Raw genomic sequence first — 13,300 nt, 5'->3', positions numbered from 1 at the left:
GCCAGCTGGTTCCCATCTCAGGGAGTGTTTGCCTCCTGCCCGGTCCTGCTCCATCTGGCCTCTCGGTGGCTCCAGAAGTGAGTCCTGTGCACAGTCTCCCGTGTGGTCAGGCGTCCGGCCGCCCTGAGCCTGGCTCCACCTGGTCCCTGTGCGCACCTCCCCCACTGCTGGGTGCCTTTTCCACAGGCACCCGTGAGATGAGCGCGTGTCCGGCGCTGGCACGGGCTCTGGGGGTGACGTGTGCCCGGAGGTGAAGCGGGACCCCCACGCCCCGGGCGGCTGTCCCAAAGCTGGGCGGCAGCAATGCCGGGGGATGCGGAGGGCGTGGGCGGGCGTGGGAGGGGGGCAGCTCCTCCGGCAATTAAAATAGAGCTTCCACCTGACCCAGCAGGTGCAGCCTAGGTCCGGGCCGGGAGACAGCACTCGCCTCCTGGGGGCTGCACACAAACGTCCCGGCCGCGCAGTTCACCGCAGCCCAAAGGTGGGCACAGCCCAGGTGTCCTCCCGTGGATGAGCGTGCCCTTCACACATGGCAGCATCACTCCGCCACGAGGAGGACAGAAGCCCTGACACTCGTGGACGGACCCTGAGAACACGACGCTCAGTGAGAGAGGCCAGACACACAAGGACACATGGTGTGTGATTCCACTGACGGGAAACGTCCAGAGCAGGCAGATCCTCAGACACAGAGAGTGGGTTCCTGGTTGTCAGGGGCTGCGGGGGGGGGGGAGGCGACTGCTGGTGGGGACGGGCTTCTTGTTGGGGTGATGGAATGTGCTGGAATTTGAGGTGAGTGTAGCACAACTCTGCAAGCATAGGCTGTGGTTCAGTAAGAACCATTGACCTGTCCGCTTTATTTATTTTGGCCTTGCTGCGCGGCATGCGGGCTCTAGTTCCCTGACCAGGGATCGAACCCGGAGCCCCTGCATTGGGAGCGCGGAGTCTTAGTCACTGGACCAGCGGGGAGGTCCCACTATTTCCTTTGTTGTTAATGTAGTTATTTCCTTGTAAGTTTGTAACAGCTGTTCCCAGTCGACTCCCAAATTCCTGATGGTGAACAGCTGTCCCCCCCACCCGCCCCCCACAGGGAGCTAACTGCTTACAGGTGGGGAGCGGCCTGGCCCTTGGCGTCGGAAGCCCTGAGACGCTGAGGGTGTGGGGGAGTGGCAGGCTCTGTCCAGGGCCCGGCTCCTTGGCCGCGCCCCTCCCTGCCCAGCTTTGGGCCTGCAGTGGCCCCGTGGCGTCCCCTCGGCTCAGGTCCGTCTCCCGCGAGTGCAGCCGGTGAAGGTGGAGACAGACGGGTGGCTGCCCGAGCAGGGGCACCGCTTGGCCAGTGACCAGTGTGTCATCCACAGGCGCGGACGGCGCCGGTCTCGGGCGGGGGCGCGCTGCTGGCGGTAGGAGCCGTGCGTGCACGGCCCCGGGCCGGCCCCTTGCTCGGGTGGCGCGGCTGCGGTGCCAGGGTGTCGGCTGGAGGGAACCCCAGGCAGCAGTGGAGCTGGGCGCACGGTTCTTGTTGGGGTCGGATTGTCCACACACACCGTCCATGTGGTTGGGAAGCTGCCAGCCTTAAACGGTGAGGTTTGTCCTGAAGCCTGGGCTCCTGCCTGTCTGGGCGTCTCCTGGGCTCCCGGGCTCTGGCCGCTCCGGCCCCGCACGGCCCCCGGGCAGCGATGACCTGCGTGGGTGCCGAGCACGGACTGGCGTGTGCACGCGTGTGTGAGCATCCCCCCACCGCGTCCTGCCGGCTGTGGGCCTGCCTCTGGGCGCACGGCCAGAGGTCCCCTCATTCGGGCCTGTCCTCGGCCTGCGACTCCTGGCACCTGTGCCGTCGGTGACACACGGTGGATGGCTGGCCCTTCCGTCCATCTGTGCCGGCCGGGCCCTCGGTGGTAGGTGGGGACTCTGGGGGCCATGTAGGCGGCCAGTTGGGGGCTCGGGCACCCACAGGGGTGGGAGGCGACCCCCTCATCGCCCCCCCCCCCCCGGGCACCGGGCCTCAGTGCTGGTCCCGTCACAGCCCGCCGGGGGCCCCCCCGGGTGCCTTCATGGGCTGTGGATGAGCTGCAGCTGGGCTGCCTACCTGGTGTGAAACGCCTACAACCCTGGGCAGGGCCCTCACCTGGCCTCACCTCCCCCCACCCCTGCAGACGTTCAGGGGGCGTGGCCTCCACCAGGTGTCAGCCTTTGGTGCTTGGTGGGGAGGGGAGCACACGTGTGAGCCTTGCAGTGGCCACTCTGGGCCCGAGGGGAGCTTGGGCAGCCAGAGGGCATGGGGAGGCATTATAGGAGCGGGTTAGTGTTTTCTTTCTAAAGCGATTCCTGTGGCTTTGGCGTGAGAATTGGCCAGAGGGGACAGGAGGAGGCGAGGGCCTGTAGGAGGGCACCGCACTGTAGGAGGGCCTGTGACCCTCGCTGAGAGGAGGGGGTAGCTTGAGAGGCTAGGCCAGCTGGCAGGGGAGAGCCCCGTCCGCCTGAGCTGCAGGGTGACTGGTCCACATGAGGGTGGAAGGAGGGAGAAGCCGGCACCACAGGCAGACCTGGGGGTGTATCCCCACCCCAGCTCAGGTGGCCAGCCCCTCCCTGTAACCTGGAGGGCTCTCGGGGTGCCCGCCGTTCCCTCCACAGCCCCAGCTTTCTGCTGGAGAGGCCAGGCCGGACTCGCCCTGGGGGCACGTGTCCAGCCAGCTCCGCCAGGCTCAGAGCCCATCTGCCCGCCTTCGGGGCCCTTGCAGCTCCTCCTGCCCTCTCACTCTCCCGCAGCAGCAGCCGGTCACCCGCCTGACCACAGGGTCACGGGCTCCTGGAACGAGGCCCAGGGACGTTGATGTCACCTGGATATTGGGCAGGGGTGGGGTGGGAGAGAGGCAGCTCGGAGCCCCCCCCAGGTCTGTGGCAGGGGCCTGTCTCCTAGCCTCGGGCACTTTCTGCTCTGCACCTGCCCTCTTCCGAGGAGTAGTGCTGGGGCCTCTGTTGCCAACTAGGCGTCTCCTCTCCCAGCACAGCCGTCCTCTAGCCTGGGGTGGGCCGGCAGGCGGCGCGTGGAATTCTCGGAGGCCCGAGCCTCCCTCCCCTCTGCCCCCAGAAGGTCACAGGTCGCACCTGCATGTCAGAGATCTTTTCAGAACGCGGTCCCGCCACCACTTAACGCCCAGTCCCGGGTCCCCGGCCAGGCTCTGCTCTGGGCCCCGGGGCGCGTGGCGGGTGCGCGCATCGCGGCCTTCTAACCTGTGCCTCTGTTTCTCCTGCAGCCGAGAGCCACGAGATTTGAGCCCCCGGGACCCGTCAGCAGCATGTGTCCTCCCCCCATGCGTGACCCCGAGGCCACCGAGATGAGCACTGCGGCCCGGCCCTCGCGAGCGCCCGTGTCTCACTAGCAGGAGCCCGCCGGGCGCCATGGGGTGCTAGCCCCGAAGAGTCGCCGCGACCGCAGGTCTCCGTGGAGCCGGGATTTGCACGGCAGCAGAGGCACCGTGGAGAGGCCAGGGTACCACAAACTTATGGATTTTGACAAGAAAGGAGGGAAAGGGGAGTCGGAGGAGGGCCGGAGAATGTCCAAGGCCGCCGGCCGGAGCAGCCACGGCGTCCGGAGCTCGGGGACCAGCTCGGGGGTCCTGATGGTGGGCCCCAACTTCCGGGTCGGGAAGAAGATAGGCTGTGGCAACTTCGGGGAGCTCCGGCTAGGTGAGCCCCGCTCGTTCACTTCCGGGGACGCGGGGGCGGGGGTGGTCATGAGGGCTGGGAACGCAGGTAAGCGCGTGTGGGTTTCTGTCCCCTGCCCCCGGAGAAGGCTCTGCAGAGGTCTGGACCCCGACGGCTGTGGGGCGGTTGTGCCGGGGGCTCCAGGTGCACAGAGCTCGGGAGGCTGGCGACGCGGAGCTGGGGGTCCAGGGGTATCACCTGCTCAGCACTTAGTGGTTGGAGCTTAGTGGTGGGTGACCCCCAGCTCCTGTATAGTGTTCCGTGTTTGTCTGTCAGCTGGTGTTGCTGGTGTCTGACACGCCCAGCGGCCGTGCAAGGCTGGGAGGAGAGGCCCGTCCTGAGCCTGAACCTTGGCCATGCCGGTGGCGCTGGGATGGGGCTCAGCCGCGGATCCTCACTGCCCTGGGCTCTGGGTTTCTGAGCCAGTGGACTGTCAGCAGCGGGGGCCCAAACTGCTCACGGGAAGGGTGGAGGCGTGGGAGAGACAGGCCCCCTCCCTAGAGTGCGGGGCCCCGCGTGCCCAGCCCAACCTGCGCTGCACGGTGGCTGACTCTTCAGCTTCCCCTGACGGGGCTTCCGCGACCCAACCCTGCTGCCCCATTAGCGTGTGCACGTATGTGTGCACACACGCACACCGGCTGGCATACGCACACTTACGTCCCCCGGCCCAGCCCTGTCCTACAGCCTGGGGTTGCCCCTTGTGGCTTTGGGGACCCAGATGGCTGTCCTGGGTTTTGGCCTTGGCATTGGGAGCCGCAGCCTTAACAGCACAGGTCTGGGTAAACAGATGGTGGAGCGTGCGTTGGGGGCTACGGGGGTCTACGGCTTTTGGCTTAAACGCTTTTTAAGAATCAAGGTTTGGTTGTTGCTCCATACCTCAGTATGCGAAACCCGTGGTACAGAGGCCTGACTGTATTGGTTGTGCTGTGCGGTTTTATGTCGGGCTGGAGCAGCTGCAGATTTCGGTATCCTCTGGGGCTCCTGGAAGCATTGCCCTGGAGGCCGAGGGGCAACTGTGTTCTTTCCTGCCAGGCTCTTCCGGCTCAGTGCCTGTGGTTTTCTGGGCCTGCAGTTAGTCGCTGTTTGTTACTCTGTCCATTTGTATGACTGCACCCCATTTTGTTCGTGCGTTCTCCTGCTCAGGGACATTTGGCTGTGCCCAGATTTGGGGTGTTGTGAATAAAATTGCCCTGAGCACCCTTCTTCAAGTCTCGTGTACGAGTGTTTTCATCAAAGTGCTGGGTCACGTGCGCTTATGAGAAACTGCCAGGCTGGTTTCCAAAGCAGTCGTACCACTTTAAACTCCCGCGGGCACCGTGTGAAGGTTCTCAGTATCCCACATCCTCATCAGCACTTGGACTTGTCAGGCTTTTCCATTTGGAGCGTGCTAGCAGATGTGAAGTGGCGCCTCACTGTGGACTTTATTTGCATTTCCCTGATGACTACTGTTGACCATTGTTCTCCTGTATATAGTATGTCTTGTCTTGTGCCTGTTTCAAAGATTTTCTTTTTATCTCTGGGTTCAGATTTTGATTCAGCCTTAATTTAGGTGTGGTTTTCTTTCTGTTCATCCTGCTTCGGGTTCATTGCGCTTCTAGGATATGTATATTAACACTCTTTTATTAAATTTGGAAAAACTTTGCCATCATTACCTCAAATGTTCTTTCTGCCTCTGTTTAGTCTCCTCTTGTTCTCATACTCCAGACACACATTAGGAGTGTTTTGATGCTGTCCCACACGTCCCTCAGGTTCCTGTCAGGTTTTTTTTCAGTCTTTTTTCTTTCTTCAGCCTGGATAGTTTTTATTGCCTTATTGTAAGTTCACCCTTCTTTTTTTCCTGCAGCGTCCAATATATTATTTGATAGATCCACTGAATTTTTCATTTGATACACGGTTTTTTTCACTTCCATTTGATTCCATTATTTTTCTGTTGAGATTTCCCATCTGCTTGTTTATTTTGCCCATCTTTTCCTTAAAATCCTCAAACATACTTGCAATAGCTTTTTAAAAATAGATATTTATTTATTTTACTTATTTATTTTTGACTGTGTTGGGTCTTAGTTGTGGCATGCGGGATCTTTGTTGCAGTGCACGGGCTTCTCTCTAGCTGTGGCGTGTGGGCGTCTCTCTAGTTGTGGTCTGCAGGCTCCAGAGTGCATGGGCTCTGTAGTTGTGGCACATGGGCTCTCTAGTTGAGGCGTGTGGGATTAGTTGCCTCGCAGTGTGTGGGATCTTAGTTCCCTGACCAGGGATCAAACCCGCATCCCCTGCATTGGAAGGCAGATTCTTAAGCACTGGACCACCAGGGAAGTCCCAGCTTTTTTTAAATTGAGGTATAGTTGATTTACAATGTTGTATTAATTTCTGCTGTACAGCAAACTGATTCAGTTATACATGTATTCTTTTTTAAATATTCTTTTTCATATGGGTTTATCATAGGATACTGAATATAGTTCTCTGTGCAATACAGTAGGATCTTGTTGTATCTGCTGATGTCTTAGCTAACATCTGCTAACCCCAACCTCCCACTCCATCCCTCCCCCAACCCCTCCTCCTTGGCAACCACCAGTCTGTCCTGTATGTCTGTGATTCTGTTTCATAGATAGACTTCACATATAAGTGCTATCATATGGTGTTTGTCTTTCTCTTTCTGACTTGCTTCACTTAATATGATAATCTCTAGGTCAATCCATGTTGCCGCAGATGGCATTATTTCATTCTTTTTTATGGCTGAGTAGTATTCCACTGTGCGTGCGTGTGTGTGTGTGTATACACCACGTGTTTTTTCTCCATTCCTCTGTTGATGATGGCATTATTTCATTCTTTTTTATGGCTGAGTAGTATTCCACTGTGCGTGCGTGCGTGCGTGTGTGTGTGTGTATACACCACGTGTTTTTTCTCCATTCCTCTGTTGATGGACATTTAGGTTGTTTCCATGTCTTGACTGTTGTAAATAATGCTGCTAATGAATACAGAGGTTCATGTATCTTTTTGGATTAGAGATTTATCTCGATATATGCCCAGGAGTGGGATTGCTGGGTCATATGGTAATTCTCTTTTTAGTTTTCTGAGGAACCTCCATACTGTTTTCCACAGTGGCTGCACCAATTTACATTCCCACCAACAGTGTAGGAGCGTTCCTTTTTGCAGTAGCTATTTTAAATGCAGTGTCTGTGGTGCCTTTGACACTGTTTTTCCTTCTTGCAGTGCTGTTCCTTCTTTCACACGTCTAGTGATGTTTCATTGTATGTTGGACAGTGTGAGTACCACATGTGAGGTCTGGATCATGCTTCATCCTGGCGACTCATCTTGACCCCATCAGGGACTGTTTTTCAGCTTTGATAGGGTGGGTGGGGAGCAGGCATTACTCAAGGGCTGGAGTCGCCCCCTCCCAGTGTGTGGGCTTTCTGGGTTCTCAGCCAAATGTCCGGGGAGTTCAGGGCGGCCTCCGTGCTCTGGATGGTGGAGGCTCCAGCGTCTTCCTGCCCTGTGCAGCCCCGGCATCTCCCTTCTGCTCATGGCCCCCCGGAGGCATTCTCTGTCAGGCCTTGCAGACTCTCCCACTTTTCACACCTACTGCTGAGCTGGCTGTTGGTGAGGCTCAGAGCCTGGAGCACCCGAGGTCCCCGGGAAACTGTAAATGCAGACTTCAGATGCCCGCATGCACGTGCGTGCACACACATTCTCACCTTAAACTCACCTGGACTCCAGGACTTTGGCTTTCCCACGTGCACAGTCGAAACAGGAGGTTTCTTGACCAAGACACAGAATAAGATGACCAGTTAGCAGAAAGGATCAGTTAGGCATCATCAAAGTTTAAATATCCAAAAATGTTGTTAAGAGCACGAGTAGGGGGCCTTCCCTGGTGGCGCAGTGGTTAAGAATCCGCCTGCGAGTGCAGGGGACACGGGTTCGTGCCCCGGTCCGGGAAGATCCCACATGCCGTGGAGCAGCCAAGCCCGTGCGCCACAACTACTGAGCCCCTGCATGCCACAACTACTGAAGCCCGCGTGTCTAGAGCCCGTGCTCCGCAACAAGAGAAGCCACCGCAATGCATTATTTCATTCTTTTTTATGGCTGAGTAGTATTCCACTGTGCGTGCGTGCGTGCGTGTGTGTGTGTGTATACACCACGTGTTTTTTCTCCATTCCTCTGTTGATGGACATTTAGGTTGTTTCCATGTCTTGACTGTTGTAAATAATGCTGCTAATGAATACAGAGGTTCATGTATCTTTTTGGATTAGAGATTTATCTCGATATATGCCCAGGAGTGGGATTGCTGGGTCATATGGTAATTCTCTTTTTAGTTTTCTGAGGAACCTCCATACTGTTTTCCACAGTGGCTGCACCAATTTACATTCCCACCAACAGTGTAGGAGCGTTCCTTTTTGCAGTAGCTATTTTAAATGCAGTGTCTGTGGTGCCTTTGACACTGTTTTTCCTTCTTGCAGTGCTGTTCCTTCTTTCACACGTCTAGTGATGTTTCATTGTATGTTGGACAGTGTGAGTACCACATGTGAGGTCTGGATCATGCTTCATCCTGGCGACTCATCTTGACCCCATCAGGGACTGTTTTTCAGCTTTGATAGGGTGGGTGGGGAGCAGGCATTACTCAAGGGCTGGAGTCGCCCCCTCCCAGTGTGTGGGCTTTCTGGGTTCTCAGCCAAATGTCCGGGGAGTTCAGGGCGGCCTCCGTGCTCTGGATGGTGGAGGCTCCAGCGTCTTCCTGCCCTGTGCAGCCCCGGCATCTCCCTTCTGCTCATGGCCCCCCGGAGGCATTCTCTGTCAGGCCTTGCAGACTCTCCCACTTTTCACACCTACTGCTGAGCTGGCTGTTGGTGAGGCTCAGAGCCTGGAGCACCCGAGGTCCCCGGGAAACTGTAAATGCAGACTTCAGATGCCCGCATGCACGTGCGTGCACACACATTCTCACCTTAAACTCACCTGGACTCCAGGACTTTGGCTTTCCCACGTGCACAGTCGAAACAGGAGGTTTCTTGACCAAGACACAGAATAAGATGACCAGTTAGCAGAAAGGATCAGTTAGGCATCATCAAAGTTTAAATATCCAAAAATGTTGTTAAGAGCACGAGTAGGGGGCCTTCCCTGGTGGCGCAGTGGTTAAGAATCCGCCTGCGAGTGCAGGGGACACGGGTTCGTGCCCCGGTCCGGGAAGATCCCACATGCCGTGGAGCAGCCAAGCCCGTGCGCCACAACTACTGAGCCCCTGCATGCCACAACTACTGAAGCCCGCGTGTCTAGAGCCCGTGCTCCGCAACAAGAGAAGCCACCGCAATGAGAAGCCCGTGCACTGCAACGAAGAGTAGCCCCCGCTCGCCACAACTAGAGAAAGCCCGCACGCAGCAACGAAGACCCGATGCAGCCAAAAATAAGTAAAATTAAATTTAAAAAAAAAAAAAAAAAAAAGCACTAGTAGGCGAGCCACAGACTGGGAGGTGCTATTTGCTGAGCACCATTGGACAAAACGCTGGTACCCAGGACTCAGGAGAAGACAACAGCTTGGTCAGTAATAAAAAAACAGGTGCAGCGATTAAAACTGGGCAAGAGATCTGAGCAGACACCACCCAGAAGCAGACAGACAAGCGGCTGGGGGGCGTGGAGGGCGCCTCGCCTTGTTGGCCCCGGACAGGACTTCTGCTCCGTGCGCAGCACAAGCCAGCAAACCTGCCCGAGAAGTGACCCGACCCCCGCAGGAAGGCCCATGCGCAGCGTTCAGTTACGGACGCTGGAGACCGGCCAGGTGTGTCCGTGCTGTGACGGACGCGCCTGGGCAGGAAGCTAGAGCGAGCCGCGTCATGTGTGTGCAGGGAACCCCAAGGAGCAGGGAGCATGTGGGGTGGTGTTCCGCCTCTCGGGAGGTGAGGTGGCGGTGACGCTGTCTGTCCTCACGGGATCGGGGTGGCACAGCAGCACGCATTGCCAAAGCCCATCAAATGCTCTGCATTTCCCAGGTAGTGCCTCCTCCCAAGGGAGAAACAAGCACTAAGTACACATCGAAGTTGATCTGCAGGCTGCAGTGTTTAGGGGGCAGGGTATTGAGGTCTGCAACTTCCAGATGCATCTGAAAATGAGACGAACAGGTGATAGCTGCGCAGCTGTGCAGCAGAACAGAGCAATCGCGAATTGTGTGACCCAGGCAGCCAGGGTGTGGGGCTCCCTGCACACAGCTCTTCCCGCTTTTCTGAATGTGTGAAACTTTCATAATAAAATGTGGAGGCATGGCTGTTATTTAAATGAAAACGAGAATGAGGACTAGATGGGTGCTTTCCCTCTCTGCCGCTGGGTGCCTTTTACTCGTAGTAACCGAGGGAGTGGGATCTGCAGGAGGGGCCCCTGCGGGCTCCCCCTCCACACGGTGGCAGCGAACTGAGCAGAGGTAGAAAGCTGGGAGAGGAAGAAATACAGCTGTGACCTGTCTCGGGCGGCTTGATGGTCCACACGCGGAGGCCAGAGTAGTCTTTCAGTAAACAATTAGAAAGGAATGAGTTTAGTAAGGCTGCCGCATATACCAACACAGATCAACTATATTTCTCTGTTGGAGCAACGATTGGAAAATAAAAATTTAAGAATAGTCCTGATCGTGTAAGAGCACCAAAATCCATCAGGTGCCTCCAGAATAAATCTCACAGAGGCCGCACTCTCTCTCTACGCTGAGCACTAAAAACATCGCTGAGAGAAGTTAACTCTGGAGACGTGGACGGCATGGTTTTCCACAGACTCGGGGCCACACCTGCAGGTGTCTGGGGACCAGCTGACGCTATAGACGGGGATGGATACCAGGGCCCTGGAGGAGCTGAGGCTGAGCTGAAGACTCCAGGCCAGGCACCACAGTGAAGAGACACCGGCATGGGCAGGGACCCGGGGGACCGACTGACAGGCATGCAGGCCCCTGACTTCGGCTTGTGGGGTCGTACACACCGGTGTCTTGGCCACCCATGGGTGGGGCGGAACGGCCTGGTGCAGCTGTCTCCCAGATTGTCCCACTGCAGTGGGATGGAGAGGAAGCTGAGGCCTCTTCCCACACTAGATCCTCTCAGAAATAAGATGCAGCAGCACGGCACTTCGGGCGTGAGGTCGCCTGGAGAAGCAGCACACCGTGGGGCTGAGTCGGTGCTCAGGACCTGGAAAGGTGGGACCGGCAGCACGGGGAGGGGCAGAGAGGGTGGAGCAGTGTACACAGCGCTCACTGTGCATGCAGACGGCCACCCAGGGGCTGGGGCCACACTGTCTGGGGCTCAGCCAGTGGTAGGAACTGTAGCAGGTGAACAGCTCGTGTTTTTTCAGTTTCGTGAGGTTGAGCGCCGTGGCTTGTTCTCCGTGGGCACCTGGAGGTCCAGGTGGGCCAGCGATGGGCCGCGGGAGACGTCCTGCCCCAGGCATGTCTGTCTAAGCTGAGGACACAGGTTACGCTCCCTCCTGATGGGCTCCTGGCCGGGGCTCCTGCTCCACAGCGAGGGGGCGGGGCTTGTCCACTGGACGTGTACAGCTCAAGGCCGGAGTTCCTGGCGTTGCGGAATGGGGGGCGCCCTCGGGAGTCCCTAGAGGCCGGAGCAGTGAGCGCAGGTCAGGCGGCGGGGGTGCCTCACAGAGCATCTGGGGATGGTGGGGGGAGGGTGTGTGGGAGGGGTGTGATGTCTCCTCCAGGTTCCCTGCGGCTGGAGCTGAAGAAAGACCGTGGGGTCACCAGGACTCTTTGTTGTGTTTTCACTTTTTTAGATGGGAGAAGTTGGAGCGCGTTGGCGTGCTGGCGGGAAGGATCCCGCAGAGGACTTGGGAGCAGCCCCGAGGGGGCGGAGGCCGGGTTGGCCTGGGGGGCGGTGCTGGAGGAGAGGGCAGGACGGCAGGGAGGGGGCCCGGGAGATGAGGGTGCGGGGGCAGATGGGGGTTCCCATGGCTCGTGGGAGCACCTTGCGGGCCCGGGAGGGATGGGCCCATCCTTTTGCCTTCCAGGTCCGGGAGGGATGGGCCACGCTCGAGGAGGGCTGCCGCAGAACAGGAGGTGCCCCTTGGAGGGGTGGGTGGTGAGCGGTCTCCTGCGTGCTGGGGGCCCTGCCGACCTGACGTGCCTCTCCTCCCACAGGAAAGAATCTCTATACAAATGAATACGTAGCTATCAAATTGGTGAGTCCGGGCCCTGCCCCCTGCCCCCAGTCCCCAGCCCGGGCCTGCCCCTCGCCGGCCCCCAGCAGAGGCTGTCCCCACGGGCCGGGAGGAGGGCAGGACCGCACCCTGCGTGACATCCATGCGTCCCCTCGTCCCTCCCAGGAGCCCATCAAGTCCCGGGCGCCGCAGCTGCACCTGGAGTACCGCTTCTACAAGCAGCTCAGCGCCGCAGGTACCCCGGGGCCGGGTGTGGGAGCGCAGGGGGAGCCCACCTGGGCGTCGCGTGAGTCTGTGTGCCCTCCTCCCGCAGAGGGCGTCCCTCAGGTCTACTACTTCGGCCCGTGTGGGAAGTACAACGCCATGGTGCTGGAGCTGCTCGGACCCAGCCTGGAGGACCTGTTCGACCTGTGCGACCGCACGTTCACGCTCAAGACGGTGCTCATGATCGCCATCCAGCTGGTGCGGGCCGCGGGAGGGCGAGGGGGCCGGACGCTGTGGGGCGGCGGAGGGGAGGTGGGCAGGGCGGAGGGAGCCCGCTGAGGCCCGCCCGCCCGCAGATCACGCGCATGGAGTACGTGCACACCAAGAGCCTCATCTACCGCGACGTGAAGCCCGAGAACTTCCTGGTGGGGCGACCGGGCACCAAGCGGCAGCACGCCATCCACATCATCGACTTCGGCCTGGCCAAGGAGTACATCGACCCCGAGACCAAGAAGCACATCCCGTACCGCGAGCACAAGAGCCTGACGGGCACGGCGCGCTACATGAGCATCAACACGCACCTGGGCAAGGGTGAGCGGCGCGCGGGGTGGGCGGGGGGGCGCGAGGGCCGCGCTGACCTGCCGTCCCCCCCGCAGAGCAGAGCCGCCGTGATGACCTGGAGGCGCTGGGCCACATGTTCATGTATTTCCTGCGTGGCAGCCTGCCCTGGCAGGGGCTCAAGGTGGGCGCGCCGGGGCCGGGGCGGGGATGGGGCTCTCCCGCGGGCAGGGCCTCGGTGCCGACCGCGCTCTCCCTGCAGGCCGACACGCTCAAGGAGCGCTACCAGAAGATCGGGGACACCAAGCGGGCCACGCCCATCGAGGTGCTCTGTGAGAGCTTCCCAGGTGAGGGTCTGCCCCCCGCCCCCCGCACTCCCGCAGACCCCCGCCCGGCGCCGCCCGCCCCCGCTCCTCCACGCCCCCCAGCCCTGTCGCTGTCCGCAGAGGAGATGGCCACGTACCTTCGCTACGTGCGGCGCCTGGACTTCTTCGAGAAGCCGGACTACGACTACCTTCGCACGCTCTTCACCGACCTCTTCGACCGCAGCGGCTTCGTGTTCGACTACGAGTACGACTGGGCCGGGAAGCCTCTGGTACGTGGGGGGAGGGGCCCCTGGCGCGCGGGGGCGGCCGGCAAGGACCCTGAAGCCCCTGTGCTCCGGGGCGGGGGGGGGGGGGCCGGGATGGGGCGGGGGGCGGGGGCGGCCGCCGGG

The 13,300-nt window shown here is 59.4% G+C and overlaps 1 protein-coding gene across 6 annotated transcripts in view; it reads left to right on the top strand.

Annotated features, from left to right (window-relative positions):
• Positions 1–3,251: 3,251 nt before the first annotated feature.
• Positions 3,252–13,300, top strand: part of CSNK1G2 (casein kinase 1 gamma 2) — an 11,637-nt gene continuing 1,588 nt past the window's right edge. For 2 of the 6 annotated variants that reach the window (XM_028500744.2, XM_028500735.2), the window contains exons 1-8: positions 3,252–3,684; positions 11,804–11,844; positions 11,989–12,058; positions 12,137–12,285; positions 12,384–12,618; positions 12,684–12,769; positions 12,848–12,932; positions 13,032–13,180. In XM_028500744.2, the coding sequence (XP_028356545.1) occupies positions 3,501–3,684; positions 11,804–11,844; positions 11,989–12,058; positions 12,137–12,285; positions 12,384–12,618; positions 12,684–12,769; positions 12,848–12,932; positions 13,032–13,180 (999 nt within the window). In that variant the 5' untranslated portion in view covers positions 3,252–3,500. Of the gene's footprint in view, positions 3,685–11,598; positions 11,723–11,803; positions 11,845–11,988; positions 12,286–12,383; positions 12,619–12,683; positions 12,770–12,847; positions 12,933–13,031; positions 13,181–13,300 lie in introns of those variants that run through there. The other 4 variants (XM_055081562.1, XM_055081560.1, XM_024134237.3 and 1 more) reach the window with 3 other exon arrangements.

This window comes from Physeter macrocephalus, chromosome 2 (genome assembly GCF_002837175.3).
Source record: "Physeter macrocephalus isolate SW-GA chromosome 2, ASM283717v5, whole genome shotgun sequence".
NCBI lineage: Eukaryota > Metazoa > Chordata > Mammalia > Artiodactyla > Physeteridae > Physeter > Physeter macrocephalus.
The sequence above is the reverse complement of the archived record's forward strand: the minus strand, read 5'-3'. Positions and strand labels throughout refer to the sequence as shown.